This window comes from Oryctolagus cuniculus, chromosome 17 (assembly GCF_964237555.1).
Source record: "Oryctolagus cuniculus chromosome 17, mOryCun1.1, whole genome shotgun sequence".
Lineage (NCBI taxonomy): Eukaryota > Metazoa > Chordata > Mammalia > Lagomorpha > Leporidae > Oryctolagus > Oryctolagus cuniculus.
In genome coordinates this window covers 51218122-51246101 of record NC_091448.1, presented here as the reverse complement: position 1 = coordinate 51246101, position 27980 = coordinate 51218122, and the positions used below count along the sequence as shown (strand labels likewise).

The window sequence follows — 27980 nt, the reverse complement described above, 5'->3', positions numbered from 1 at the left end:
GCCCCACAGTGCGGGAGCGTTGCCGCTTTAACAACAGTAGCCCCGGCCGCTCCCGGCCCCTGCTCGGGACAGCGCGCGTCCGCGTCCGCGCGCGCGCGCCCGCCCGTCCCCCGCCCCTCGCTCCCCGCCCCAGCTCGCGCTGCCCGGGCGGGCGCCGGCCGCTGGCGCCGCTACTGCTGCCGCCCCCGGGGGCGCGAGTCCGCTGCCCACCGCCCCGGGACCCGGCGAGGGGCGGGGGCAGCCCCGACCCGGTCTCGGATCGCCCCCGCTCCCGTCTCACGCTTCCCGGAAAGTTTGTCCCTCAGCACTCAGCCGAGCTGCGCCGGGAGCCCCGCCGAGACGAGGTGAGAGCTGGGGGGGAAGGGAGGGGACGCCCGCGGAGGAATGCGCCGGGCTGGGGGGCGGGGAGCCGGGGTCCCGATTGCACCGCCCGGCGGGGCCCGGGCCGGCGCGGGAGCCGGGATCATGTGCTGTTTGTCCCGGAGGCGCAGAGAGGTGCCAGGCCCGAGCGGCCGTCGGTGGGCTGGCCAGGAGGACGGGGTCCGCGTGGCCGCCCGGGGCAGCCAGGCGGCGGCCTGGTTGAGAACTGCCGCGACGGCAAGGTGCAGGTGGCCCAAGCGCCCCTTTCGTGTCGGTCGGCTTCGCCCCAGCCGCGGGCTCTTTGCTGTATCCCACTGCTGCTTTACAGCTGCCCCTGTCCCTGCTCCTGTTCCTTTGCGCCGCTGTCCCCCAGCCCAGCCTCCCCGTTCTCTGTCCCTTTAGGGGTAACCGTGTCGCTATCACCACAGGTCCCCGCCGGTGTCCTTCCCCCGGGGAGGTGGGGTCTGGTCTGTTCTTCCTGAGCTGGCCTTAGTGATTTCTGCTACTCCCTTCCTGTCCTGGGACAGACTGACCCCCTCAGCGCTCCCATGTTCTGCCCCGGAGGAAGGTGGTGAGATGAGGCTTGGCATGACAGGGGTTTGGGGTCCTTGGGAGCCACAGGTGGGTGTGCGGCATCCCTGATCCCTCTCTAGAGCCCTCCACCCTGCTATCCGTGGGTGTGGACTGCTCAGCCTCTCCTCTCAGGGTGTGGGCACCCGATCACCCACATTCCTGGGCTCCCTCCTGGCACTCTCCCTAGGGCATCGGGCGCTGTAGCACTAGCCCCAGGCTGAGGCTGGGACCAACCTGCTTCCTTTCCCTCCTTTCCCCTTTCGTGGAGGCCCCCAGAGCCCCCAGGTATTCTGGGTCTCCCAGTGGTGGAGCCCTGGGGCTTGTGTGATGGATACAGGATGACCCCACCCTCCCCTGCCCATTGTCCGGGATCCTGAGGAGGAAGTGCTGGGGGCTGGGCAAGGGGTTTGGGGCCCACAGGGCAGGCCTTGTGGATCCCAGCCTGCACTATACCTCCGGCAGTCTCTGCTTCCCTTGGGGAGGTGGTGGGCCACGAAGGGAACAGGCTCCTCCCTTGCTGAGCTTGGGGGAGAACTTCAGGGCAAGTTTCGTGTGGTGGGTTTTGTGTTGGGGGCTCTCCCTGTCTGTCCTCTGGCCAGAGCTGCCTCCTTGCTGGCTGCATAGCTCTGTTTGGTATCGTCTGCGTCTCTCCTTCCTCTCCCCTCCCATCCTCTGCTTCCCAGCGTGACCTCAACCTCGCCTTCCGTCTTATTTCTCTCCTTTCCTTGGTGTCTGTGACTTTCTGCCCCTCTCTCCCCGTCCTGCCTCCCTCCGTCTCTGCCCATGCGTCTCTCTCTCTGAATCGCCCTCTGTGCAGCTTCTCTTTCTCTCACTCTCTCCTCTATCAGAACGTTCAGTGCACTTGCGAGTGACGAGGAATAAAAATATCACTGTCCCTGTCCTTGGATTCACATTGCATTCGGCCGCTGCAGAGGGGCAGCTTACCCTTCCTCACATCCCTCCATCCCTTGCCTGCTCACTGCACAACCCCAGGCAGACCTCTGGAGCTGCAGGTGCCTCCTAACCACTCTTCCCCCAACCAGGGTTTCCCCCACAGCCCCAGCTGGTGTGGCCAGGCCCCAAGTATAGGATGGGGCTCCCCCTACGAGGGCCGGTGGCAGCCAGAACTGATACAGCTACCCTGCTCTGGGGCCAGGACGCCAGGTAATCCTGGGGGCATGGCCCAGGTCCCTATAAACGGGGATTGGGCTGGGGAGAGAGGCTGGAATACCTTCAGGCACCCCTCAAGACCGGGGAGGAAGTCCAGGGGAATAGGACTTGGGGCCTTGAGGGGCAGGGCAAGGGTGGGAGGAAGATTGGTTCCAAGGAGAAGCTGGGAGGCAATGTGTGGGTCCCCCCACCCCACCCCGCTGTGGTTCTGACCTCCTCTTCTTTCTCTGTCCTCCAGCTGAGGAGGGTGGGAGTGTCTGGAGCCATGGCTGGTGCCTCGGTGAAAGTGGCAGTGAGGGTCCGGCCCTTCAATGCCCGGGAGACCAGCCAGGATGCCAAGTGTGTGGTCAGCATGCAGGGCAACACCACCTGTGAGTGAGTCCCAGGGGCCTGCGTGGGCACAGGCAGGCATGGCCGGGCCCACCACGCGAGCCAGTCCTGCTGGGCCGAACCAGGAGGAGGGCTGTGCCGGGCACAGAGCAGGTGCTGGTTGTAAGGGCGGGGGCTGGGGCAGGCTGGCCTTTCCATGTTCCTGTCCCTGGGAGGGGGAATGTTGGCCTGATGCCCTCCATTGCCCAATCCAGGGAGGCAGCTCCGTGGGGGCGGGTCCTAGGAAGCCAAAATTAGCTTTGGTGGCTGGAGGGGGTGGGGAGTATTAAAGGGGAGAGATGAGCTAGGACAGAGATGGGAAGTGAGATGCCTGGGTTCGGGGTCGAGGGCTTGTAGGGGGAGTGGGCAGAGATTGGGAGTACCTGACGTGGGCGTTCCGTCCTTTGTCTTCTCCTGCCTCTTCAGCCATCGTCAATCCCAAACAAGGCAAAGATGCCACCAAGAGTTTCACCTTCGACTACTCCTACTGGTCACACACTTCGGTGAGGTTGCGGGCTGGGGAAGAGCTTAGCTGTGAGGGCAGGAGGTCAGGTCTTGGTGAGGGGGTGTTGCTGGGAAATAGGCCTTCCAGGAGGTTTGTGTAAGACCAGACTGGGAGGACTGAGTCCCTGGGATCAGGGTGGGTGGGACCTGCAGGTTGGGAAGAGGGCTAAGTTTGGGCAGGGGAAGCCCCCTGGGGTATTTAGGGCTCTCAGGAACTAGCTAGGACCTCCAGTGGGAGTGATGGTGGGGGGCAAGCAGGTGGGGGGCAGTCGTCAGGGATAGGGTCAGGACTGCAGGGATGGGGACACTCAGGACCAGGTCATCCAGCGCTCCTGTTGTCTCTCTCTGCCCCGCTCTCACTTAGTCCGAGGACCCGCAGTTTGCGTCTCAGCAGCAGGTGTATCGGGACATTGGAGAAGAAATGCTGCTTCACGCCTTTGAAGGCTACAATGTGTGCATCTTTGCCTATGGACAGACTGGAGCTGGGAAATCCTACACCATGATGGGGCGGCAGGAGCCAGGGCAGCAAGGCATCGTGCCCCAGGTACACACCTGTGACCCGGCCCTGCAGCCAGGTCAGGGGCATCTGCTGGAGGTAGCGAGGAAAGGGGTCTAAGGATGACGGAGCAGAGACCTGGCTCTGTCAGGCTGTTAGTGATGGGAGATTTGCTAGGTATAGGGCTTGGCTGCAACCTGGACACCAGGGCTCAGAGAGGGGGTGTCTTTGCTCCCAGCAGAGGCAGCAAGGCTCAGTGAGACAAGCCAAGGCTCTGGCATCAGAGAGCCTTGGCTGTGAGCCCTAGTTTTCCCATGTACTACTGTTTACTGTGTCTCATAATGACTCATGAGTGTGGGTCCTCTCCAGGCTATGTGTACCAATGGCAGAAACAGCCAGTTGTGTATAACCGGGAGTTGGCCATAATTTTCCCCGGCTGTGCAGTGTGGTGCACACTGGCTGGGGGTGGGGGGTGGTGTCAGGACGCCTGGGTTCATGTCCACTCTTAGCAAATACTCACCTGTGACCCTGGGCAAGTATGAGCCTCTCTTGTTTGCCCATCTGTCAAGTGGGAATCACCCCTTTCTCAGGGATGTGGTGTCAGATGGGGTCCCTTGGGACAGGGCCTGGCCCAGGGCTGAGCACCGTAGGTGTGCGGTGAGCAGGAGCTTCTCTGTGCCCCCCTGCAGCTCTGTGAAGACCTCTTCTCTCGTGTTAGTGAGAAGCAGAGTGCGCAGCTGTCCTATTCTGTGGAGGTAAGCCCCGGTCTTGGCAGGGGCTGGGAGGGGGCTCCGCAGGGAGGCGGGAGAGTGCAGTGATCTGGAGTCACACAGCCCGGATCCAGTCCTGGCTCGGCTGCTTACTGTGACTCTGGGTGGTGAGTCCACCCCTCAGCTCCTCAGTCTGTTCACCTGGGATATGCTAATGATTGGATCCACCTCCTGGGGTTGGGGGGAGGGCCAGTGAGCCAGTGTGTGTGGAATGCCCAGTGCCAGGCCTGCTTCACATTAGCTCTGTCCTGTGCTATTGCTGCTTTGTTACCCTTCCTTCCTTCCTTCCTTCCTTCCTTCCTTCCTTCCTTCCTTCCTTCCTTCCTTTCTTTCTTTCTTTCTTTCTAAGATTTACTGTATTGGGCTTAGGGCTGTGGCGTAGTGGGTGAAGCTGCCGCTTGCAGTGCCGCCGACATCCCATACAGGCACTGGTTCTAGTCCCGGCTGCTCCACTTCTGATCCAGCTCTCTGCTATGGCCTGGGAAAGCAGTAGAAGATGGCTCAAGTGTTTGAGCCCCTGCACTCACATGGGAGACCCAGAAGAAGCTCCTGGCTCCTGGTTTTGGATCGGTTCAGCTCTGGCCATTGTAGCCATTTGGGGAGTGAACCAACAGATGGAAGACCCTTCTCTTGGTCTCTCCCTCTCTTTGTCTGTAACTCTGCCTCTCAAATAAATTTAAAAAAAAATCTTTTTTAAAAAAGAAGGGTTACTTTATTTGTTTAAGAGATAGAGTTACAGAGAGGGGAAGAGAAAGAGAGAGAGATGTCTATTTTTCTATCCGCCGGTTTACTCTCCAAATAGCTGTAATGGCTTGGTCTGATCCAGGCCGAACTCCATCCAGGTCTCACACACATGGGTGACAGGGATCCAAGCGCTTGGGCCATCTTTCACTGCTTTCCCATGTGCATTAGCAGGGAGCTTGATTGGAAGTGGAGCAGCTGAGACTCCCGTTGGCACCCATGTGGGACGCTGGCTTTGCAGGTGGTAGCTTAACCTGTTGCCACAGCACCGGTCCCAGCTTCGTAACTGCTTACTTGCTTCCCCCCTCAGGTGAGCTACATGGAGATCTATTGTGAGCGAGTTCGAGATCTCTTGAACCCCAAGAGTCGGGGCTCTCTACGGGTCCGGGAGCACCCCATCCTGGGCCCCTATGTGCAGGACCTGTCCAAGTTGGCTGTGACCTCCTACGCAGACATTGCCGACCTCATGGACTGTGGAAATAAGGCGCGGTGAGGCAGGCGCGTGGAGCGCAGGGAAGGAGCCGGGGCTGGGAAATTGAGGGACAGCGCCTAGGAAGTGCTCCCTTCCCCCCCAGGACTGTGGCCGCCACCAACATGAATGAGACCAGCAGCCGTTCCCATGCCGTGTTCACCATCGTCTTCACACAGCGCAGCCACGACCAGCTCACCGGGCTGGACTCAGAGAAGGTGGGACCCCCTCGCCCCGTCCCCTGTCCCCGGGGAGGGCCCGTCAGGTAGTGTGCTGCAGTCTCTGCTTATTTGGCTTCCTCATGAGACTTCTCAGGGCAGGGCTTGGATCCCTCTATGCGTCCCTTGTCTGGCCCTGGATGGGCCTGGAAATCTGCGTACACGAGGAATAAGTGCACGAGGGGGCCTTATCGCTGTTAGAGGTTCTGTCTCCTCCTGTCCTTTCCCTTGGCTCCTCCTCCTGGGTGCCCCCCTGGCTTGCCTGCCTGCCCTCTCCGACCCCTGTCACCTCTTGCCTGTTCCCTCTCACCCCAGGTCAGTAAGATCAGTTTGGTGGACCTTGCGGGGAGCGAGCGTGCCGACTCCTCAGGGGCCCGTGGCATGCGCCTGAAGGTGAGGACACTTTGCTCGCGTGAGCTGGGGGAAGCATTGAGGGCTGCGTGTGGAGTCTCTGGTCAAGGCCTGGGACTCTCGCTGGGGAGAGGAGGAGGAGGGTCCGACTGGAAGAGGAGGGTCTTATCCCCCGTTCATCTTCCCTTCTCAGGAAGGCGCCAACATCAATAAGTCCCTGACGACTCTAGGGAAGGTGATCTCAGCCCTCGCGGATATGGTGAGACCGGGGGGCTGGGGAGAGAAGGGGCGCAGGAGAGGGCGCACGGGTGGCCCACCCTAAGCCCCCTCCCTTTTCCCCCCTCCAGCAATCAAAGAAGCGGAAGTCGGATTTCATTCCTTACAGGGACTCTGTGCTCACTTGGTTGCTCAAAGAGAATTTGGGTGAGGGGCGCCTCCTTCTCTCTCTTTGTTGACCCTGCCATCATCCCACTCACCTCCCTTGGTTCATCTTACCAATACCCTGGCCACCCCTCGAATCCCAAGTCCCCATTGTCCTGCTGACTCTACCCCGGAGCCAGGGAACATCCTTTGAAGATTCCCTGATGCCAAGATCAAGGGCACACCTTCCCTGCCAAGCTGAGGGCCTTGCTGACCCGCCCACCGCCGGCCCCTCCCTGGCCCACATCCCTCGGTTCATCTGTGACTGCCCTGAAGCTCACACGTGTCTGCGGCCCTCGCCCCTCCGGCCACCGGAGTTCCGAGTTGGCTCCTCAGCTCTTAGCTTCACCTGACCTCACACAGTGGCCCTGGCAGACCTTAGTGTGGGCACTGAGGCGCCCTGACCCGCAGTCCTGTCTGGTTTTCCTTAGGACCCAGCTCAGCCAAAGCTTTTCCCTCCTCTGCCTTCACAGGTGGGAACTCCCGCACGGCGATGATTGCAGCCCTGAGCCCCGCTGACATCAACTATGAGGAAACGCTCAGCACTCTCAGGTGGCGCTTCTGGCAGGGGCGGGGTTAGCGCAGGAAAAGAGCCAGGGGCTGGTTCCTCGGGACCCTGCCCCTCCACACTGTCCCGAGACCCGAGAGGGAGGCAGGTGGCAGACCGGGGGCCCCTGTGGCCTCGCCAGTCACAAGCCTCCCTTCTTGCTCAGGTACGCCGACCGCACCAAACAAATCCGCTGCAATGCTGTCATCAACGAGGACCCTAATGCCCGCCTCATCCGGGAGCTGCAGGAGGAGGTGGCCCGGCTGCGGGAACTGCTCATGGCTCAGGGGCTCTCGGCCTCTGCCCTGGGAGGAGGTAGAGGCTCCAGGACAGCTGGGGTTGCCCCTTGGCCCACCCCATCCCTCCTCATTGGCCTTTGCCCAGCCTGGGGCCAGGCAAGGACCGCCCTCCATGAAGCCCTTTATGTCTCGGTGTCCTGGACACGGAGATGGAGGGGGACTTAGCGTCTTCACATGTCACAGAGCTGGAAGGCACTCATCCCGGGGAGAAGCAGGGCTCGAGGACCTTGACAGGCTCCTGGAGCTGATAAATGCCAGGAGTAGGAATAACTGGCAAGGCCTGCGCTTACTGTCCAAGCAGTGAATTGTGAAGAAGCCGCTGGGGTGCTTCCTTTTTTTTTTTTTTTTTGACAGGCAGAGTGGATGGAGAGAGAGAGACAGAGAGAAAGGTCTTCCTTTGCCGTTGGTTCACCCTCCAATGCTGTGGCCGGCACACCACGCTGATCCGAAGGCAGGAGCCAGGTGCTTCTCCTGGTCTCCCATGGGGTGCAGGGCCCAAGGACTTGGGCCATCCTCCACTGCACTCCCGGGCCACAGCAGAGAGCTGGCCTGGAAGAGGGGCAACCGGGACAGAATCCGGCGCCCCGACCGGGACTAGAACCTGGGGTGCCGGCGCCGCAAGGCGGAGGATTAGCCTAGTGAGCCGCGGCGCCGGCCTGGGGTGCTTTCCTGATGGCAGCTTCTGTGAAATGTTGGGGTTTCAGTGGACTTCACCTTAACAGTTAACCACAATGGCCCTAGAACAAAGTGCTCAGCCTCACTGCTGTGAAACCACATATGTGGAGAGGGTGTTGATGGGGCAGACGTGGGCCCTGCGTGCAGTCTTGGGGTCCATCACACTGAAGATATTTAGGGTGCTAAGGGGCACAGTGGGAGGAGGAGGGGTATTTCTTTTCAAAGTTTTTTTATGTGGGCGGCGCCACGGCTCACTAGGTTAATCCTCCGCCTTGCGGCGCCGGCACACTGGGTTTGAGTCCCGGTCGGGGCGCCGGATTCTGTCCCGGTTGCCCCTCTTCCAGGCCAGCTCTCTGCTGTGGCCAGGGAGTGCAGTGGAGGATGGCCCAAGTCCTTGGGCCCTGCACCCACATGGGAGACCAGGAGAGGCACCTGGCTCCTGCCATCGGATCAGCGCGGTGTGCCAGCCGCAGCGGCCATTGGGGGCTGAACCAACGGCAAAAGGAAGACCTTTCTCTCTGTCTCTCTCTCTCTCTCTCACTATCTACTCTGCCTGTCAAAAAAAAAAAAAAAAAAAAAAAAAAAAAGGAAGTGGAGCAGCCGGGACTTGAACCGTCGCACACGTGGGATGCTGGTATTGCAGTGATAGCTTAATAACCTGCTGCACCACAACAACCAGCACTGGCCCCAGTAACCGAATTCTTGGGACGAGGAGAAAGATAAGGCAGATGGGACGTTCACATTCCAGTGTTAGAAGGGTTACCATGTAGAATAGTCTCGTGTCCCAGAGAGCAGAACTGGAAACTGGACACACGTGATGTGGGGCTGATTTCATGTCAGCTCAGCAAGTCTTGTAGCAGTGGAAAGAGCAGCTGCCCCATTCAGTAAGGTGCTCTCCTTTCCCGGGGTGCAGGTCAGGATGGGTGCCTGTTTCCAAAGTCTGCTTAGGAGGGCCTCTTGCCTGAGGTTGACCAGATGGATGGCTTCGGAAGCCCCCTATGAAGCTCCTGGCCTTGACTGTGGCTCTGGTCAGTCCCATTTTTCCTTAGCCTTGTTCCTATATCGTCCTCCCTCCCAGGCCTGAAGGCGGAAGAGGGGAGTCCTGGAGGTGCTCTGGCAGCTGTATCATCTCCCACTGCCCCAGCGTCACCCTCCTCTCCCCCCACACATAACGGGGAGCTGGAGCCGTCTTTCTCGCCCACCGCCGAGCCCCAGATTGGGCCTGAGGAGGCCATGGAGAGGCTGCAGGTGGGAAGCTGGAGTTTGCAAGGGGAGAGGGTCTGGGGACTGCTGGGCGTTTACTTCTACAAAGCCCTGGTTGAAGGAGGAGGAGGAGGACTTCCAGGAGTAGTGTGATCCCCGCGTTAGGTGCTTCTCCCGGTCCTCATCCCTGCCTGTCCCTGTGCCCCCAGGAGACAGAGAAGATCATAGCCGAGCTGAACGAGACCTGGGAGGAGAAGCTGCGGAAGACAGAAGCCCTGAGGATGGAGAGGTGCGAGGGCCTGGGCTGACAGCCCACACCTGGGCAGGGGGCTGGGCCCTGTGCGGTGGGCGGTTGTGGGAGTGGTCACCAGCAGACCCACATTGCCTCTCCTCTGCCCCCAGAGAAGCGTTGCTGGCTGAGATGGGGGTCGCCGTCCGCGAGGATGGGGGAACTGTGGGCGTCTTCTCTCCAAAGAAGGTGAGGAGGCGTGGGCAGCTTTCTGGATGCTTAGGGAAGACGGTTGGAGTGGGCAGGGTAGAACTTCCCGTCCTGACGTCTCCCTCTAGGCTCCCTGACTCGTCCCTCCCCTGCCGCTTCTTCCCTGTCCCTCTCCCTCCGTCAGTCAGCCAATGTGTCCTTATTAAACGCCGGTGGCCAAGGACACCAGGGGCCACAGGAAGATGACGGCATTCCTGACTGTGGGGGCATTGCAAAGAGCTGCTTAGAATCTAGGTCTCTATAAATATAAACTCACTCATGTGCATGTGAGTTCTTGCACAGAATTCATTCTGGATTCATAGGAAACCGATCACAGCGATAGCTCAGGAGACAGAAACAGAGTAGGAAATTGGAGATTGGTTGGGATAGAGACTTAATCACAGCCTTTGTATCGTTTGAATTTTGGATCCTAAGTCACAATTTCTGTACCATTTGAATTTTGTACCCTAATTCCGTGTTGCCTACTAAAAAAAATTAACTTAAAATATTCAGTCCGTAAAAGGCTAACTTGAGAAGGCAGGACTGCAGGGGGAGAGCAGTGCCTGCAGGTGCAGCCAGGGGCTGCGCGTCCGTGAGGCCTGGGGCTGTTTGGAAAATGGAGTCTGAAAGATGGATGGAGTAGCGAGGACTGGGGCCAACACAAGACCAAGCAGGCTCGGGCTGTGTGTCGGGCAGCAGGTGTTCAGCACTCTTTGTTGAGAGGAAGGAAGGAAATGGAGCAGGAATGTCCAGGCTCAGCTGAAGGTTGGAATGATATTCAAAATATTTAACAGCCAGCACCGCACAGGGACTGACCGGAGAGAATGGGCACCGGCAGCCAGCACAGCTGTACCGCGCACACCACGAAGGGTGATGTGGGGCGAGTTCGAGCAGAGCAGGAACTTCCAGTCCCGCCGGTGAAGCAGCCAAGCCTGTCTGGTCCATGGTGTGAAGCAGACTAGGTTTAGGGCATACATCAGATAAACTGCTTTGGGCCAGACAGGGTCCCTGGGGGCTGCCTGGAAGCGGGGTGTGTTACTGGAAGAGGGGGTGGTCTCTGAGTCAATCCATCAGGAAAACTGTTAGCAAGCAGGGATCACAGAGGGAGAAGACTTTGTCTCGCCCGGCCCAGGCCGCAGCGAGGGAGTGAGAGAGTTGTGGGTGGATGATTCAGGGCAGCGAGCCAGGCCGAGGGGCCTGGGCCAGGGCTGGGTGTCGAGGGCTTTGGGGTTCCTTCTGAAGGAACCAGACCCTCCTGGGACCCAGCCATGTCTGCAGGGCAGGGGGTACAGAGGCCTTCAGTGTGGCCTCCAGCCACCTTTGGGTGTACCGGGGTGCTTCCACCAGCATTGCAGGAGTGGATGACAGGCAGAAGGGAGCAGGGAGACTGACGGGGTGGGTGTCCCTTCCCTGGAGGGCTTGGCACCACAGACAGATGCCACCTCCTGTAGCTGGGAGACCCAGTGGAGAGAGCTCTTCTTTTGCTTTTAATTGTTCCCGTAAAGATAGTACATGCCAGCGAGGGCGTCAGATAGCTCGGCAAGGCGTGTGTGGTGGAAAGTCCAGCTGCTTCTCCCAGGGGCCACCTTCTTGTTCAGTTCCTGGTGTGTTCAAAGACAGTCTGTGCGTGTACGGGCGTGTCCTGGATGTGTAATTACACACAGCCACACACATGGCCTCTCTCTAGTAGTCATGGCTGCAGCCTTTATTTTTCGAGGATGCCTTTTTCCCAGCATCAGAGTATCCCATCGTGTGGGTATAGGGTAGTTTATTTCACCAGCTTCCCACTGATGGACATTTAAGCTGTGTGTTGTTCTTTATCCTACAAGCAATGCTACAACACATGGTCTTCTATGTAGGTGTTTCGCCTGTAGAACAGAATCTCCAACAGTGCAGATTCAAGGTCAGGTGGAAGCCACGTGAAAATGTTATCTCGTGCCAAAGTGCCCTCCACAGATGGCAGCTCTGTTGTTTACACCCGCAAGAGCAACCCACACGAGGCCACGTTTCCCCTCACCCTTTTCAGCATCCTGGGTTAATCAGACTTTTTACTCTATGCCAACATGATGGGGCCAAAGAGATGCTCCAGTCATTTGCTTTTGCATTTTTCTCAAGGTGATGAGAGTGAGTGTATTTGCATGTGTTTAACAGGTGTACACACTGCAGGAGGGAGGGCTGTTAGAAACGGGGAAATGGATATGTGGGCGTGGCTCGATCTGGGCACGGTCAGGTAGAAGTGCTAGGGGAGAAGATACAGTTTTGTCTCCGAGCGAGCGAGCCAGGACCCTTAGAGATGGCCAGCTCTTGTGGGACCCCTACATTCCAGGCCTGAGGACTTCCTAAATCCGTGATTTTCAAACCTAACTCTGAGCTTCCTTCTCGGGGGCAGGGCAGCGTCCAGGTCCCCCACCCCCACCCTGAGCCCGGGTAGCTCCTTGCTTATCTGTTTGACGTATTGGACTTCTAGATAAGGTTTCATTTGAACAAAGAGTTCCAGGGCCAAAGAAAGATTGAAAAGCACTGCCCCAAATCGTGTCTCCTCTCCCCAGGGATGGATTGCTTTCTGCTTCCAGAGCCCATCAGTGTCTGCTGTTGTCCCAGGGAGGGGTGGGAATGTCCCTTGGAAACGGAGCAGCGGCAGCCGGGGTGCCTGGGTGGAAGGGCGGGCACAGATTTACACAGGTTGCACCGTGGACGCAACCTGGACTCCCACGCCGCGTGGTGGGTCCTAGAGAAGCCCACTACCAGTCTCTGCTGTAGCTGTTTGCCCACCTCCATGCTTCTGTCCAGTCTGGAACGCTCTTCCTTCTGCATGCCCTCGGCCTCCTCACCCCACGGACACCAGCTCCTGCAGTGCCTTTCCCGTGGAGCCCCCACCCCCGCCCCAAGCTCCCTGACTGCCCTTGTCCTTCCCTTTGTCCCTCTGCACGTGAGTCCCTCCCAGAACACTGGGCACTCAACTCCCTGGGAACAAGCGAACGAGCCAGGTGAGGGCATGAAACGATCAGAAACTGCCGTGAGGCGTCTGTGTTACGGTCGCTCTGATTTCCTGCAGTGTCCAGGTTTGACTCGCCTCTGTCCCACCAGGCACCTCGTGGGGTGGGGGTGGGAGAGAGTAAATCCGTGAGTGGAGGCAGTGAGTCTTGTGCTGGGTTGGGAGACTTAGGAAAGCTTCATGGAGGAAGCGGCGTACTGAGGGACCTAATGGAAGTGGATGATTTTGACGGGCGTGCGGGGCTGTGCCAGGGAGAGGGAACATGGGGGGCGTGCCATGGTGTTGCCTTGAGTGAGCAGCTCGTGCAGGCTGCTCCGCCTCCTGGAGCCCATGCCCAGCAGCTCCCTGGGCAGGAGCACAGAGGAGGTGGAAGGGCACTGGGAAGGGGACAGGACAGGTGGGCTGGGGCCCTGATGTGAAGAAGGCTCAGGGAGGCCAGGGCAAAAGGCAGGGCTCAAGTTAGGTGGGCGTGGGGTGCCAACCAGAGAGGTCTTGGTGGAGAAGCAAGGCATGGCCTCTGTGTGGTGTGGGCAGGAAGCTGGGAGGCCTGTGGAGAGGGCAGGGCGTTGGGCAGCCAGGGTGGAGCATGGGGAGGACAGGCATAGGCCAAGGCAACAGATGGTAGGGAGAGACGTTCTCCGGGTGTGGCAGCCAGCAGCATGAGCCGGTGCACAGGAAGCAGGGCTTGCGAGATACCCAGGGTTGCATACCTGGGGAGGGCGGAGGTGTCCTCACAGAAACAGGTCAGGCAAAGGTGCTTGGGGCAGGGGGTAGTGCAGGCTGGGCTTTCAGTGCAGAGCAGCGTAATCAGCCAGCTGTGCAGGATGGAACTGGGCAGGCGGTGTGGGGGGTGTGTGTGCTCAGGCAGAGGGTTCTGGGGCAGGGACAGCAGCAGGCAGTGACTAAGGAGAGGCAGTGGCCAGGGAAGTTTGGGAGTCAACTGTGAGAGTGGGTTTGCAGAAATGGGTTTGTGTGTCTTGTTTGCTATTTGTTTTTTGTTTTGTGAGATTTATTTATTTATTTGAAAGGCACAGTTACAGAGAGAGAGAAAGAGGGAGGTCTTCCATCTGCTGGTTCACTTCCCAAATGGCTGCAATGGCTGGGTCTAGGCCAGGCTGAAGCCAGGAGCCTGAAACTCCATCCGGGTCTCCCACATGGGTGGCAGAGACCCAAGCACTTGGCCACCATCTGCTGCTTTGCCCGCCATATTAGCAGGGAGCTAGATTGGAAGTCGAGCAGCTGGGACTCAACCCACTGCCGGCCCCATGTTGGATGTTGAACAGGAGTGACACACAGGACAGGGAGCCCGGTGGGGCGAGATACCTCTGAAGAGACGCGGCCTCGAAGGAACGCATGGGTCAGGCCGTCCTGAAGGCGGTCGGTGTGGGAGGTGGGGAACCTAAGGACCAGCGGTGCTCCTGGGCAGAGGGATGATGGGGGCGGGAGGGCAGGCACACAGCAGACACTGCAGGGATGTCCGCCCGTGCTCCTCCCCCTTGTCGGCTCTGGGGCCCGCCTGACCAAGTCTTACAGGAGCCTTCCTCTGACCGGCCTCCTCTCCCTCTCAGACTCCCCACCTGGTGAACCTGAATGAAGACCCCCTGATGTCTGAATGTCTGCTCTACCACATCAAAGATGGCATCACCAGGTAGCATGTACCCGGCGGCCTGGGGGAGGTGGCCGCAGCGGGGTGGTCCCTGGAGGCGCCCCCGGTCTCTGGACAGCTGCCCCGGCAGCCCTACCTGCTCTTCTGGCATCTCTGGCGAGCTGCTGAGCCTGCCTGCTTGGCGGTCATGCTGCTCTAACCCAACAGCTTGGTTGGGGCAAGAGGCCTCCTGGGACCAAACTAGGCTGACACTGGCATGGATGGTCTGACTTACTGGGGCGGAAGAATTGCCGGGAACAGCACGGCATTCCCAGTCCCTGACACCGCTACCTTGACCTTCCTTGGTGGGACCCTGTGCGGAGGAGGGAAGAGGGTACAGGGCCAGCCCTACGTGGTTGAGCGGCAGTGTCCTGGTGGCTGAGGGCAGGTGCTAATGACACCCTGGGGCTCAAAGTCTCCTGAAGCTAATGGGGTTCTGTCCCACCATGGGCCATCCTGGGTGACCCTCATGGGTAGGGAGTGAGCCATCAGGGCGATCGAGTGGGGAGAGTGGGGTCCTTGCTGGGGCTCCTTTTGCCCTTTGCTGTAGAACAGGATGACTAAGAGCATGGACTCTGGAGGCAGGCACACCTGGGCTCAATCCCAGCTTCACCATGGCCAGGCTGCATGACCGTGGGCGAGTTGCTGCACCTCCCTCGGCCTCAGCTTCCTCGTCTGTGTAATGGGAATAATTATGCTTGGCTCATTGGGTTGGATGATCTCATGTTTAAGGGAGGCTGGGTGAGTGCCTGGGACATTCTCAGAAGACGCTGGCCATTGCTTCCCCAGGGTTGGGCAGGTAGATGTGGACATCAAGCTGACTGGACAGTTCATCCGGGAGCAACACTGTGTGTTCCGGAGCATCCCCCAGGCTGATGGAGAAGGTAATGGCTGGTGGGCGAGAGTACAGTGGCCAGGTGGGGAGAGGGGCGGGTCCTGTGTCCCCCACACAGTGGCCTGGGTCAAGCAGAGAAACGAGGGCTCATTCTCATCTTTGCCCTCGCCCTTAGAGGGGCTTGCAGTCGAGGGGAGAGGTAAGCAGTGAGGGTGCCCCGAGGGCCCGATTCTGTGTCCACAGTGAGAATGCAGACAACTGCAGGACCTGGGCGTGGCAAGGGTCCCAGGCAGGATTGGCGTCCTGGTGTTCCAGAGCGTGGGATTTTGGTAAAGGGGAAATCCTGACCCCTCCCACCTCTCTGATGTTTTTATTTTTAGTCTAAAATAGTACCCTGGTCAGGTTTAAAAATTAACTTATTTGAAGCCGGCGCCGTGGCTCAATAGGCTAATCCTCCACCTTGCGGCGCCGGCACACCGGGTTCTAGTCCCGGTTGGGGCGCCGGATTCTGTCCCGGTTGCCCCTCTTCCAGGCCAGCTCTCTGCTATGGCCAGGGAGTGCAGTGGAGGATGGCCCAGGTGCTTGGGCCCTGCACCCCATGGGAGACCAGGAAAAGCACCTGGCTCCTGGCTCCTGCCATCGGATCAGCGCGGTGCGCCGGCTGCAGCGGCGGCCATTGGAGGGTGAACCAACGGCAAAGGAAGACCTTTCTCTCTCTGTCTCTCTCTCTCACTGTCCACTCTGCCTGTCAAAAAAAAAAAAAAAAAAAATTAACTTATTTGAAGGGCAAAGTGACCGAGAGAGAAAAGAGAGAGAGATCTTCCATCTGCTTATTCACTCCCCAAATGGCTGCAATGGCTGGAGCTAGGCCAGGCCAAAACAAGGAGCCAGGGGCTTCATCCGGGTCTCCTGCACAGTTGGCAGGGGCCCGACCTCTTGGGTCATCCCCGCTGCCTTCCCGGGTTCCATTAGCAGGGAGCTGGATGGGAAGCAGAGCTGTGCTACAGCAGCCCCCGCTTTTTTCTTTAAATGAAAACACATATTTGTTTCAGTGATACCTGAGTTTATCTTTGTGGAAAACCTGCTTCGATGTGGTTATGACTGCAAAGGTTTCTGGAAATAAATGGAAGCATGTATTTCTCTGGTCCCAAAACTTTCAAAGGCTTCCGCCCTTGTAAGGCCAGAGCAGCATTCTCAGGCCCTGGGAATGGAGGCAGTAGCCTGTGCGACATGTTAACCAAACAGTCCTTGGCCAGTCAGCGTGTATCTTTGAGGTCACTACTTCGTTCTGGTTTAGTTACCTCAAAAAAAATGGAATGGTTTGGGTTCAGATAGGCCCAAATATGAACTCTGTGAAAATAGGGTGGTGGTGGTGTGGAGACAAGGAGCTGAGGGGAAGGGCATGGTGTGTGTGAGCTCACTGTCAACTCAGACCTGTGCGCTGTGTGTGCCTTTGAGGGGACAGGGGTGTGCTGGTCAGCACTTAAAAAAAAATTATGTATTTGAGAGACAAGGAGACAGAGCTGCCATCGGCTGGTTCATTCCCCAGATGCCCACAACGGCCAAGGGCTGAAGCCAGGAGCCGGGACCTCAGTTCAGGTCTCCCATGTGGGTGGCAGGAACCCAGCTACTTGAGCCATCACCGCTGCCTCCCAGGGTCTGCATGGGTGGGAACTGGGGTCAGGAGCCAGAGCTGGAGCTGGAGCTGGACCCAGACACTCTGGTGTGGGACACGGGTGTCTTAACTGCTAGGCTAAACACCTGCTCCAGTATTTTTATTTTTAATTGACACAGAGTGATTGCGTATTTGTGGGATAGGGTGTGACATTTCAGTAACAGTATGTCATCATCAGATCAGGGTCACGGGCATATCCCTCACCTCAGACATACACCATTGCTTTGTGTGGGAAACATGCAAAGTCCTGTCTACCTACAATTTTGAAATATTGTTAATTGTTGTCAATCATAGCATTTATTTGAAAGGCAGGGCTAAAGACAGATAGAAAGATAAAGAGATCTTCCATCCACTGGTTCACTCCCCAAATGACCACAGCAGTAAGAGTTGGGCCAGGCTGAAGCCGGAAGCCTGGAACTTCATCTTGGATCCCACATGGATGGCAGGGACCCAAGCACTTGGGCCGTTTTCTGCTGCTTTCCCTGGCTCATTAGCAGGGAGCTAGATTGGAAGTGGAGCAGCCGAGACTTGAACCAGCCCTCCTATAGGATGCTAGTGCAGGCAGAGGCTTAACCTGCTGTGCCACAGTGCTGGCCCCTGAGCTCATGGGTTTTGTTTTTGGTGGTGGTTGTTGTTGTTTTTAGATTTATTTATTTATTTGAAAGTCAGAGTTATACAGAGAGAAGGAGAGGCAGAGAGAGAGAGTCTTCCATCTGCTAATTCACTCCCCAATTGGCCATAATGGTCAGACCTGTGCTGATCCGTAGCCAGGAGCCTCTTTCAGGTCTCCCACACCGGTGCAGGGGCTCAAGGACCTGGGCCATCCTCTACTGCTTTCCCAGGCCATAGCGGAGAGGTGGATTGGAAGTGGAGCAGCTGGGTCTTGAACTCCTTTCTCTCTGTCTCTCTCTCACTGTCTAACTGTCAAAAAAAAAAAAAAAAAAAAAGGAAGTGGAGCAGCTGGGTCTTAAACCAGCACCCATATAGGATGCCAGCATTGCAGGCAGTGGCTTAACCTGCTACGCCACAGTGCCAGCCTCCAAGCCCCTGTTCTTAATGTCAGACTTTAGACTTGGTCAGCAACAGAGAAGACTGGGACACAGAAAAATAGTTCCTGCTCACTGACTTGATGCCTTTGCATTGTCCTGCATAACTTACAGGTGATGGCACTGAGGCCCTTGGGTAAGGTGATTTGCCCAAGGCCACAGAGCTAGGAAATGGCAGGACTGAATTTGAACACAGCATGGCAGGCCCTGGGGGCTGTGCTGTGAGCTCTGCCCTGGGCTGTGGGACTGTTGTATGTTCAAGGGCAGGGAGAAGGCCAGTCCTCTCCGCAGCTGACCCCATTTTCCCTCTGTGACATCTGTGCCCTCCTTTAGCAAGACTTCAGCTGTGTTTAAAATCATCAGCATTAAATTATTATAGTTTATCTTGTTGATTGTTTCTCTTACCAGCTAGAGATAAGCTCTGCGAGAGCAAAGATTTTGGGGCTTTTATTTCTTTATGAGGTTCTAAAACCAAATAAAGCAGTACCTGGCCTATAGTAGGGGTTGATTTTTGTGGAATCAATGAAAGCATTTTGGGGCCTGGTGGAGATAAGGAAGTAAGGCAGGATAGACCGGTACCCGTCCTAGCCTCTGGCGTCTGGCCCTCGCCCCCACTGCTGTTCCTGGGCACACAGCAATGCCCTCAGCTGGCTCTCTGCCAGTCCTCTTCTCCATCACTCCTCCCCAGTGAGGTTCAGTCTCTCTTTTTATGGATGTATTTATTTGAAAGGAAGAGCAACAAAGAGAGAGAGGGAGCAAGCGCTTGTATCCACTGGTTCACTTCCCAAATGTCTGCAACAGCTGAGGCTGGGCCAGGCTGAAGCCAGGAGCCAGGAACTCCACCCTGGTTTCCCACATGGGTGGCAGGGGCCCCAACACTTGGGCCGTCATCCACTGCCCTTCAAGGGAATTAGCAGGGAGCCGGATAGGAAGCAGAGGAGCCGGGACTGGACTGGTGCTCCGACAGGCGATGCTGGTGTCCCGTGCAGCAGCTAAGACCACTGCACCACGACGCCTGCCCCTCACGTGTCTCTGAGTATTCCCTCGAAATTATCATCTTCACACCGTCCTTTCCAGTCCTCTGTCCCTCAGCTAAGTTCTTCTGGGCTGTCCTTGGCCTCCCACAGGGTCAGCAGTCCCCCCATCTCTGCCTCATGTTCCATTCATTTTGGTTTCTGGGTCTATATTATTTTTATATAATAAATAATATTTATACAAATAAATAATGGTGAAAATTCATGTTTGTCGATTATTTTGTGGTTTATGATCGACCCCTTCAACCACTCTGTAGAGAAAGACATCATTATCCCACTGTTATGGAAGATCATGGAAGTTACGTGACTTGCTTGGTGTCCCTGGCGCAGGAGCCACAGAGCTTGGTCTTTGGGACCCAAGGAGTCCCTCCATGATACCACTGCTTGCTCCGCTCCTTTACACACACACACACACACACACACACCGCCCCAGCAAGCAGCAGGCCCAGTGATTTGTACTGGGGAGCGCATTGGCAGGCATTTCTGCTGGATTGACTTGACATGTCGTATGTTGGCTAGGACTCAACATTAGTCAGGGCTAGTTTCTAAGACGCATCAGGCAGAGAGGTGGGCTAGGAGCCTGCTGGAAGGATCCAGCTCCAGCCAGGGAGGAAAAGGCAGGCATGAGCACTGAGCCCCTGTCCAGTGGAACGGGAGGAATGAAGCCTTCTGGGATTTACTTGTTTCCCAAGCTGCTGCTGGGGCCGGTGGTGGTGGGTGAGTTGGGAGCCCCTGCAGAGGCTTCTGGCGATCGTAGGTGGGGCTCTAACCCTCCTTCTGCTCTTCCTTTCCCGTGCTGCTTGTTACCAGAGGGGCCGTGGCACCCCCACAGGTACTGGGGGTGAACTGGTGGTGCATGTGTGGCTTTGGGAGGTTCAGGTGGGAGTCTGTGACCATAACTCAGCTTCCCCTAGAGTCAGGTCTTCTCCCTTCCTCTCTCCTGCTCAGTGGTGGTCACGCTGGAGCCGTGTGAAGGCGCCGAGACGTACGTCAACGGGAAGCTTGTGACGGAGCCACTGGTGCTGAAGTCAGGTAGAAGACGGGCAACAGAGTGAGGGTTCTGGGACAGGATCCGGGTGCATGCTAGGATCGCACCCTGAAATAGATAAATAGCATGAGACTGTGGAGGAGGAGTGGGAAGTGAAGGTAGAGGATTCCCGTTGGGCTTTCTCTTGCTGCCCTTGGGAAATAGGGAGAGGTTGCTGAGCTGCTCTGCTCTCTGTGGCTGATGGGGCCGGGGTGGTTCCTGGGATCAACCAGGGCACCTCTTGGCTCTGGCTGCCTCAGCCTTGCAGTGACGGGACAGAGGGTGTGAGGGCCCTGGGTCTCTGTGGCAAGGTCCTGCAGGCCTTGGGTGTGGGGATCTGGGGCTATGGGCCAAGACTCTACTTCTCCCCTCCTCCTGTCTCTAGGCAATCGGATCGTGATGGGCAAGAACCACGTTTTCCGCTTCAATCACCCGGAGCAGGCGCGGCTAGAACGGGAACGAGGGGTGCCCCCGCCGCCGGGGCCCCCGTCCGAGCCTGTGGACTGGAACTTTGCCCAGAAGGAACTGCTGGAGCAGCAGGGCATCGACATCAAGCTGGAGATGGAGAAGAGGTGCGAGATGGGTGCCCAGCGGTCCCTCCCCAGCCCGGGGTCCCACGCCCGGCATCTTCTTGGTGCCCCACAGCACCCTCCCCACTCTGTGCCCTGAGGCGGCCCCACAAGGCTCTTCCTTCCCTCCCTGCCCGCTCCCAGGCTGCAGGATCTGGAGAATCAGTACCGGAAAGAGAAGGAAGAAGCGGATCTTCTGCTAGAGCAGCAGCGACTGGTGAGGGCAGGCGGGGCTGTGGTGGGGTGGAGGTTCCGGGCAGGGGCTGGGGGACGGATGAGCGGTGGGGCTGCGTCTCGGGACGACTGGTTCAGAGTGTGTTGTCTGAGCCAGCATGGGCAGTGACGGGCAGGGAGGCTTCCAGGAGGAGAGTTAGGAGGGAGATGTCATCAGGATGGGAGAGCCCCTACCCCAGCTGATCCAGGCTTGATCCCACACTGCCTCCATGCCTGTCTGCCCCTCCAAGTACCACCTGTTCAGTCGCTTCCTGAAGCTGTTCTTTCAAAGTGCTTTTAAATCCTTTTTTTTTTTTTTAAAGAGATGTATTTGTTTATTTGAAATGTAGGGTTACAGAAGGATGGGGAGAGAGAGAGAGAGAGAGAGAGAGAGAGGGAGAGAATTTTCCATCCACTTGTTCACTCCCCAAATGGCCATGACGGCCAGGGCTGGGCCAGGCTGAAGCTAGGAAACTGGAACTACCTCCATCTTATTCTCCAAAAATGGGTGGCAGGCACTCAAGTACTTGGGCCATCTGCTGCTGCTTTCCCAGGCACGTTAGCAGGAAGCTGGATTGAAAGTGGAGCAGCCAGGATTCAAAGCAGTGTTCAGATAGGATGCAGATGTTACAGGTCACAGGTTAAACTGCTGTGCTACTATGCAGGCCCTGAGATTCCTTTTTCTTAATTTTATAGATTTACATATTCATTTGAAAGGCAGAGTGACAGAGCAAAAGGGAGAGACGAGGCGAGCTCTTTGGTCTGCTGGTTTGCTCCCCAAATGTCCACAACAGCTGGGTCCTGGCCAGGCCAAAGCCAGGAGCCAGGAACTCCATCCTAGTCTCCCTCACATTAGCAGGGAGCTGGATCAGAAGCAGAGTAGCTGAGGCTTAATCTGGCACTCTGATATGGGATGCCAGTGTCACATGCAGTGGTTTTACCCATTGTACCCAGTACTGCCCCCAGTCCCTTAAGATTCTGTGGCCTAGCCATCAGTTTGCACAGGTACACTCTGATAAGATGCCTGTCTCAGAGCATATTCTCATTAATTTTTTAAAAGATTTTATTTATTTATTTGAGAGGTAGAGTTACAGACAGTGAGAGAGAAAACAGAGAGAGAGGTCTTCCTTCCATTGGTTCACTCCCCAAATGGCTGCTACAGCCGGCACTATGCCGATCTGAAGCCAGGAGCCAGGCGCTTCTTCCTGGTCTCCCACGCGGGTGCCAGGGCCCAAGCACTTGAGCCATCCTCCACTGCCTTCTCGGGCCACAGCAGAGAGCTGATTGGAAGGGGAGCAGCCAGGACCAGAACCAACGCCCATATGGGATGCTGGCGCCGCAGGCAGAGGAGTAACTTACTGAGCCACAGCGCCGGCCCCATCGTATTCTCATTATTAAGCAACACACGGCAGAATCCCAGACTTGATTAGCTCTGGTAATAGAGGACTGCTTTATCTGTACCAGCCACTCTTCTAAATGCTTAATCCTCGGAACGTATCTATTAGATAGATGCTGTCATTCCCCCCATTGTCTGAACAAGCAGAGGGTGAGCAGGCTCCCCAACGGCACACAGGAAGTAAGGGGTGGAGCAGGACTTGGGACCCCAGCACCCTGATGGGGTCATCTGCCATACCTCTGGGACCCTGGGCCCTGGCATGTGCTTAGCCCCCAACCCACCTCTCTTTCTCTCTGGCAGTATGCAGACTCTGACAGCGGGGACGACTCTGACAAGCGTTCCTGCGAAGAGAGCTGGCGGCTGATCTCCTCCTTGCGAGAGCAGCTGCCTCCCACCACGGTCCAGACCATCGTCAAGCGCTGCGGTCTGCCCAGCAGTGGCAAACGCAGGGCCCCTCGCAGGGTGTACCAGATCCCCCAACGGCGGCGGCTGCAGGGCAAAGACCCCCGCTGGGCTACCATGGCTGACCTGAAGATGCAGGCGGTCAAGGAGATCTGCTATGAGGTGGCCCTGGCCGACTTCCGCCACGGGCGGGCTGAGATCGAGGCCCTGGCCGCCCTCAAGATGCGTGAGCTGTGTCGCACCTACGGCAAGCCAGAGGGGCCCGGGGATGCCTGGAGGGCCGTGGCCCGGGATGTGTGGGACACGGTGGGTGAGGAGGAAGGAGGTGGAGGCGGCGGTGGCGGTGGCGACGAGGGCGCCCGCGGTGCGGAGGTGGAGGACCTGCGGGCTCACATCGACAAGCTGACGGGGATTCTGCAGGAGGTGAAGCTGCAGAACAGCAGCAAGGACCGCGAGCTGCAGGCCCTGCGGGACCGCATGCTGCGCATGGAGAGGGTCATCCCGCTGACCCAGGTAGGCAGGCCCGCTGCTCCCGGCTGCCCCTGCCCCCGCCTCCGGCGCCCGCCTGTGGGAACCTGACCCCTGCTTCCAGCCCAACTCCTTCCCCTCTGTCTCAGAAAAGCTCCCTGATCTCTAACACTGTGGTGCTCAGTAGAGTCTGTGAATCACATGCCTGGTTGCTAATTAAAATGCAGGTTCCTGGGCCCCCACCCAAATCCGCTTTTCTTTTCTTTCTTTCTTTTTGTTAATTTATACGAAAGGCAGAGTGATGAGAGAGAGAGCACTTCCATGTGCTGGTTCACTCCCCAAATGGCCACAATAATCAGAGCTAGGCCGATTCGGAGCCAGGAGTTTTCTCTGGGTCTCCCACATGGGTGCAGGGGCCCAAGGACTTGGGCCATCTTCCACTGCTTTTCCAGGCCACTAGCAGGGAGCTAGATCGGAAGTAGAGCAGTCGGGATTCGAACTTTTGCACATGTGGGATGCCAGCACTGCAGGCAGCACCCTTACCCTCTATGCCATAGCACTATGTCTTAACCCCTAGTCAAAACATTCATTCCTGTGGACACTTATAGTCTCTCTAGCCCTGTGGTTAACCACGTGTGCCATGGTAAACACAATGTTTAGCACCCTTTATATATATATATATATATATATATATATATATATATATATATCTCCTTTGATCTTCACAGTAGCTCTGGAGTGGTAGGGTTGCCACCTAGCTCTGTTTTGTAAGTAGTCCTACTCAACAGTAAACATGTGAGTGTCTAGTGTGTGCCAGTCGCTGTGTTAGCCACTGGGGTTCCTGAAGCCACACACGGATTCGGCTGTGTCCCAGCTCGCCCCCTCCGGGGCAGTAGCTCAGAGCAAGTTGAAAGGCTCAGCTCCCGGGACACGGCTGCTGCTCCACGCCCCTTGCTCGCTCCACTGCAGCCCCATTGGCTGCCTTACTGGTGTTTTGAACTTGCTGGGCCCACACAATCCAGCCTCAAGGCCTTTGAACCTGCCGTTCCCTCTGCTTGGGACACTTTCCCCCAGACAGCCAAATGGCTTACTCCTCACTTCAGGCCTTTACTGAAACGATGACCTCAGTGAATCCCTTCTTGTCCACTTGTAGCCACCCCCACACTGGCTTCCTGTCCTCTTTCCCCGCTCTGTTCATCTCCAAAAATCCGAAGGGCTTTTGAAAAGTGTGTAGAAAATGGAACCGAGAGATGTTTATTTTAGTGCAACATATTCTAAATGCATACATAGTTCCGTTCATTATGCACATTTTTCTTTTTTTTTTTCTTTTTTTTTGAGGGAGAGGTAGGGAGATCGCTCTCAGCACTCTTTCACTTCCCAAAGGCCTGTGATGGCTTGGGCTAAGCCAAGACCAAAGCTTGCACCCAGGATTTCAATCCAGGTCTCTCACACGGGTATCAGGAACCCAACTACTTGCCATCACCTGCTGCCTCAAGGGTGCACATTAGCAGGCAGCCGGAGCTGGGCTGGAACTCAGGGACTCTGATTTGGAACGCAGGCTGCTTAACTGCTGGGCCAAAGGTCTACCGCTCGAGGACTGTTTATAAGACGCCTCAGGTGCATAGATTTCAACACATTTTGTACCAAAGTAAACTTTTTAAAAAAAAATATTTATTTATTTGAAAGGCAGAGTTAGAGGCAGAGGTAGAGAGAGAGAGGGGGGTCCTCCATCTGATGGTCACTCCCCAGTTGGCCACAACGGCTAGAGCTGTCTCAGGAGCCAGGGGCTTCTTCCGGGTCTCCCACACAGGTGCAGGGGCCCAAGGGCTTGAGCCATCTTCCACCGCTTTCCCAGGTCACAGCAGAGAGCTGGATCAGAAGTGGAGCAGCCGTGTCTTGAACAGGCACCCATATGGGATGCCAGGGCTTCTGGCCAGGGTGTTAACACACTGTACCACAGCACTGGCCCGTAAACTTACTTTTTAATTCCATTATCTACATGTTTTTGAATTCCCCTCATAGAACTTTCTAATTCTTGTTAGCAGCCCTATTTAATGATGCCATTGGACAGATGAGGACCCTGAAGGTCAGGGGGTGCCACCAGAGAGCCCCACCGCGCAGCTGGAGAGTGGTGGGCCTAGGGTTGGCACAGACCGTCCTGCTCTGCAACCATGGCTCTCCCAGCCTCCCCTCGCCCAGAGCCCTCCTGAAGCCACCTGTCCCCTCAGGATGCAGCTCTTACTCCCTTTTCCTTTTCTCTGCCTCCCAGGACCATGAGGATGAGAATGAAGAAGCCAGTGAGGTCCCCTGGGCCACAGAGGGCTCCGAGCCAGCGGAGGAGGCAGCGTCCAGCGACCCCGTGCCTTCGGCCCGGCCCGCCTCGCCGCCCCTATCCAGCTGGGAGCGGGTGTCGCGGCTGATGGAGGAGGACCCCGCTTTCCGTCGTGGCCGCCTTCGCTGGCTCAAGCAGGAGCAGCTGCGGCTGCAAGGACTGCAGGGCTCAGGGGGCCGGGGCGGGGGGCTACGCAGGCCCCCAGCCCGCTTCGTTCCCCCGCACGACTGCAAGCTGCGCTTCCCCTTCAAGAGCAACCCCCAGCACCGGGAGTCTTGGCCCGCGGCCATGGGGAGCGGGGAGGCCCCAGCTGCACCCCAGCCCCCTGCGGAGGTCACTCCTGCCCCGGCAGCCCCTGCCCGCAGGCCTCCAAGTCCCCGCAGGTCCCACCGTCCCCGCAGGAACTCCCTGGACGGAGGGAACCGATCCCGGGGATCGGGTCCCACGCAGCCTGAGCCCCAGCACTTCCAGCCCAAAAAGCACAACTATTATCCCCAGCAGCCCCAGCCGTACCCGGCGCAGCGGCCTCAGGGCCCGCGCTACCCGCCGTACACCACTCCTCCGCGGATGAGACGGCAGCGCTCGGCGCCGGACCTCAAGCAGAGCGGGGCGGCCGTGTGAGTCCCGCGGCCCGGCAGGGAGGGCCTTGCTGGGAGACACGCCGCCGCTGCCACTGGCCCGGGAGCCCGGGGTCAGGGAAGGCCGCAGAGGAGAGAGAAGGTTCGAGTAGGTGATAGGAGACTGGGGGTGGCTGGGCCGGAGGCTGAGCGAAGGCAGAGGGCACGGAGTTGCCGGGAGCAAACCAAAGCGCAGGATGAGGGAGGGAGGCCGCCTCGGGGCCGGCCCTTGCAGAGGGCCTGGGTCCCACCAACGCTGCTATGGGTGGGTGGGCGGGGCTGGGTGCCGCGAAGCCGGGTGTTTGGCTTTCTTTTGGAGTGGGTCCGTCCGTCTGTCTGTGGTGGGTTTCTGTTTCCAGGGAGGTGTGGTGAGATCGCCAGTGACTCCCCTCCCCTTGGGGCCTCCTTGCTGTATTGGGGGGGGGGGGGCTGTCTGTCTTGGCTGGAGTTCCATGAGGATGTAGGACCCGTTTAATAAAGGATAGCACACAGGGAGCTGGCGGCTCGTGTTGTCTGGCGGGACTCCAGGGCGCTGGAGGTTAGGGAAGTGGAGGCAGGGATGGAGATGCAGGTTTGAACTTCGCCCTCCTCTCTTCCTCAGGGTGTGTAGCCCATTCTTTCTCCCCTTCCATCATTTGTGCTCACCCAGTGTCTCCATCTCTGCTCCCAAACTCTAATCTCATTGTCCTGGACTTGCAGACAGGGAGGGAGGGCAGAGGGACCACCAGTTGGTGATGCCCACCTGGCGGTTGCTACCAAATCCTTCCCAAATAGAAAGATTCAGGGTGGGCATGGCTTTGCTTCCTTAAATCCTCTAACTTGTTAGGAAGGTCTCCCAAGGAGCCAGTTTTCCAGGGTGACGGATGCGTTGTTTGGTCTTAATGCACCTCCCCTCCCCGATTTACTTTGACCCTGGTTGTCGTGGTCCCTGCCCTTCAGCAAGGCGTGATTCAGTATTTCAAGTCGTAGTTTATTTGCCTTAGGCAATGAGGTGCTTTGGGCACTGGGTTGGTGTTCTGGCTTGGAGCAACCAGCCCAGGGCAGAGCCCGGACAGCGAGGTTTTGCAGGTTGGGTCGTACGCCTGCTCTGCCTTCCGCTCGCCCGGCTCTGGAGTCCTGTGTTTTCATCCTGTCCTCAGGAAAACACTTTTACCCACTTTGAACATTTGAGCTACTTCTCGACAACTTCCTGAGGGCAGCCAGTCTTGACGTGCAAGCTGCCAAAACCAGAGATCTCTGTCTCCAGCGCAGCCAAGGGTAGGATTAAGTTAACTGCTGGTTTCATACTCTGCTGCTGGCTACCTTTATTTTGACACCTTGGACCACCAGGTCTTCAGGGACCTGTCGACAGTGACCCGAGGTCTGGACTATAATGGATAGTTGGGCGACAGTGTTTACTTGAAGTTTATAATCTGGCCAGGAAGACTACTTGTTAGCAAGAAAATGATAGAATACAAAGCTGCCTGCAGATGAGCAAGCTGTGTGGCACGGGGAGTGCCGTGGGAGTCCTTTGAGGCTGCAAGGGCGGCCTGCTGGTTTAAAACACACTTGGGTTGTTTTCCCCTCGAGACGCTGCCTTATATAAATAGGTCATTTCTACAATTTTTAAAATCCACTTTTCCAGCCTTTTGAGTTAACCTTTAGTAACGTGGACAAACTGTTTAGGCTTTATTCAGAGAAGCGCCCACTAACCTCTTACCTGTGCTCCACGGGCCAGCATTCCCTGTGCTTTTCAGTTAGTCCTTAAATAGCCCTGCAGGGGCAGGCAGTGTGGCTCAGCGGGTGAAGCTGCTGTTTGAGACGCCTGCATTCCATATGGGTTCAGCTGCTCTGCTTCTGATCTAGCTCTCTGCTAATGTGCCTGGGAGGCAGCAGATGATGGCTCAAGTGCTTGAGCTCCTGCCCCCTATATGGGAGATCCAGATTGAATTCCAGGCTCCTGGCTTCAACCTGGCCGATCCCTGGCTGTTGTGGGCATTTGGGGAGTGAACCAGTGAATGGAAAATACGTGTTTCTTTGTCACTCTACCATCTTGAAGTAGATGAAAAGAAATAAACATTAAAAGAAAAAAAAAACCTGTAAA

The 27980-nt window shown here is 57.2% G+C and overlaps 1 protein-coding gene across 1 annotated transcript; it reads left to right on the top strand.

Annotated features, from left to right (window-relative positions):
* Positions 1 to 205: 205 nt before the first annotated feature.
* On the top strand, positions 206 to 27980 carry KIF1C (kinesin family member 1C). The gene is made up of 23 exons (XM_002718839.5): positions 206 to 344; positions 1977 to 2097; positions 2342 to 2474; positions 2899 to 2975; positions 3341 to 3520; positions 4162 to 4227; positions 5294 to 5472; positions 5559 to 5670; positions 5986 to 6063; positions 6215 to 6280; positions 6369 to 6444; positions 6915 to 6993; positions 7155 to 7303; positions 9041 to 9210; positions 9375 to 9454; positions 9568 to 9643; positions 14207 to 14286; positions 15073 to 15167; positions 19822 to 19905; positions 20286 to 20472; positions 20614 to 20686; positions 22379 to 22993; positions 25218 to 27980. Exons 3-23 carry the CDS (start codon positions 2369 to 2371, stop codon positions 25899 to 25901), a joined length of 3312 nt encoding a protein of 1103 aa, XP_002718885.2. The 5' UTR covers positions 206 to 344; positions 1977 to 2097; positions 2342 to 2368; the 3' UTR covers positions 25902 to 27980.

Bases quoted from the DNA above. Each gene is read 5' to 3' on its own strand.
- KIF1C (XM_002718839.5), top strand. From the start codon at position 2,369: ATGGCTGGTGCCTCGGTGAAAGTGGCAGTGAGGGTCCGGCCCTTCAAT. The intron at 2,475-2,898 runs GTGAGTGAGTCC...CTGCCTCTTCAG, and splicing joins CATGCAGGGCAACACCACCT to CCATCGTCAATCCCAAACAA. The intron at 9,455-9,567 runs GTGCGAGGGCCT...CTCTGCCCCCAG, and splicing joins GAAGCCCTGAGGATGGAGAG to AGAAGCGTTGCTGGCTGAGA.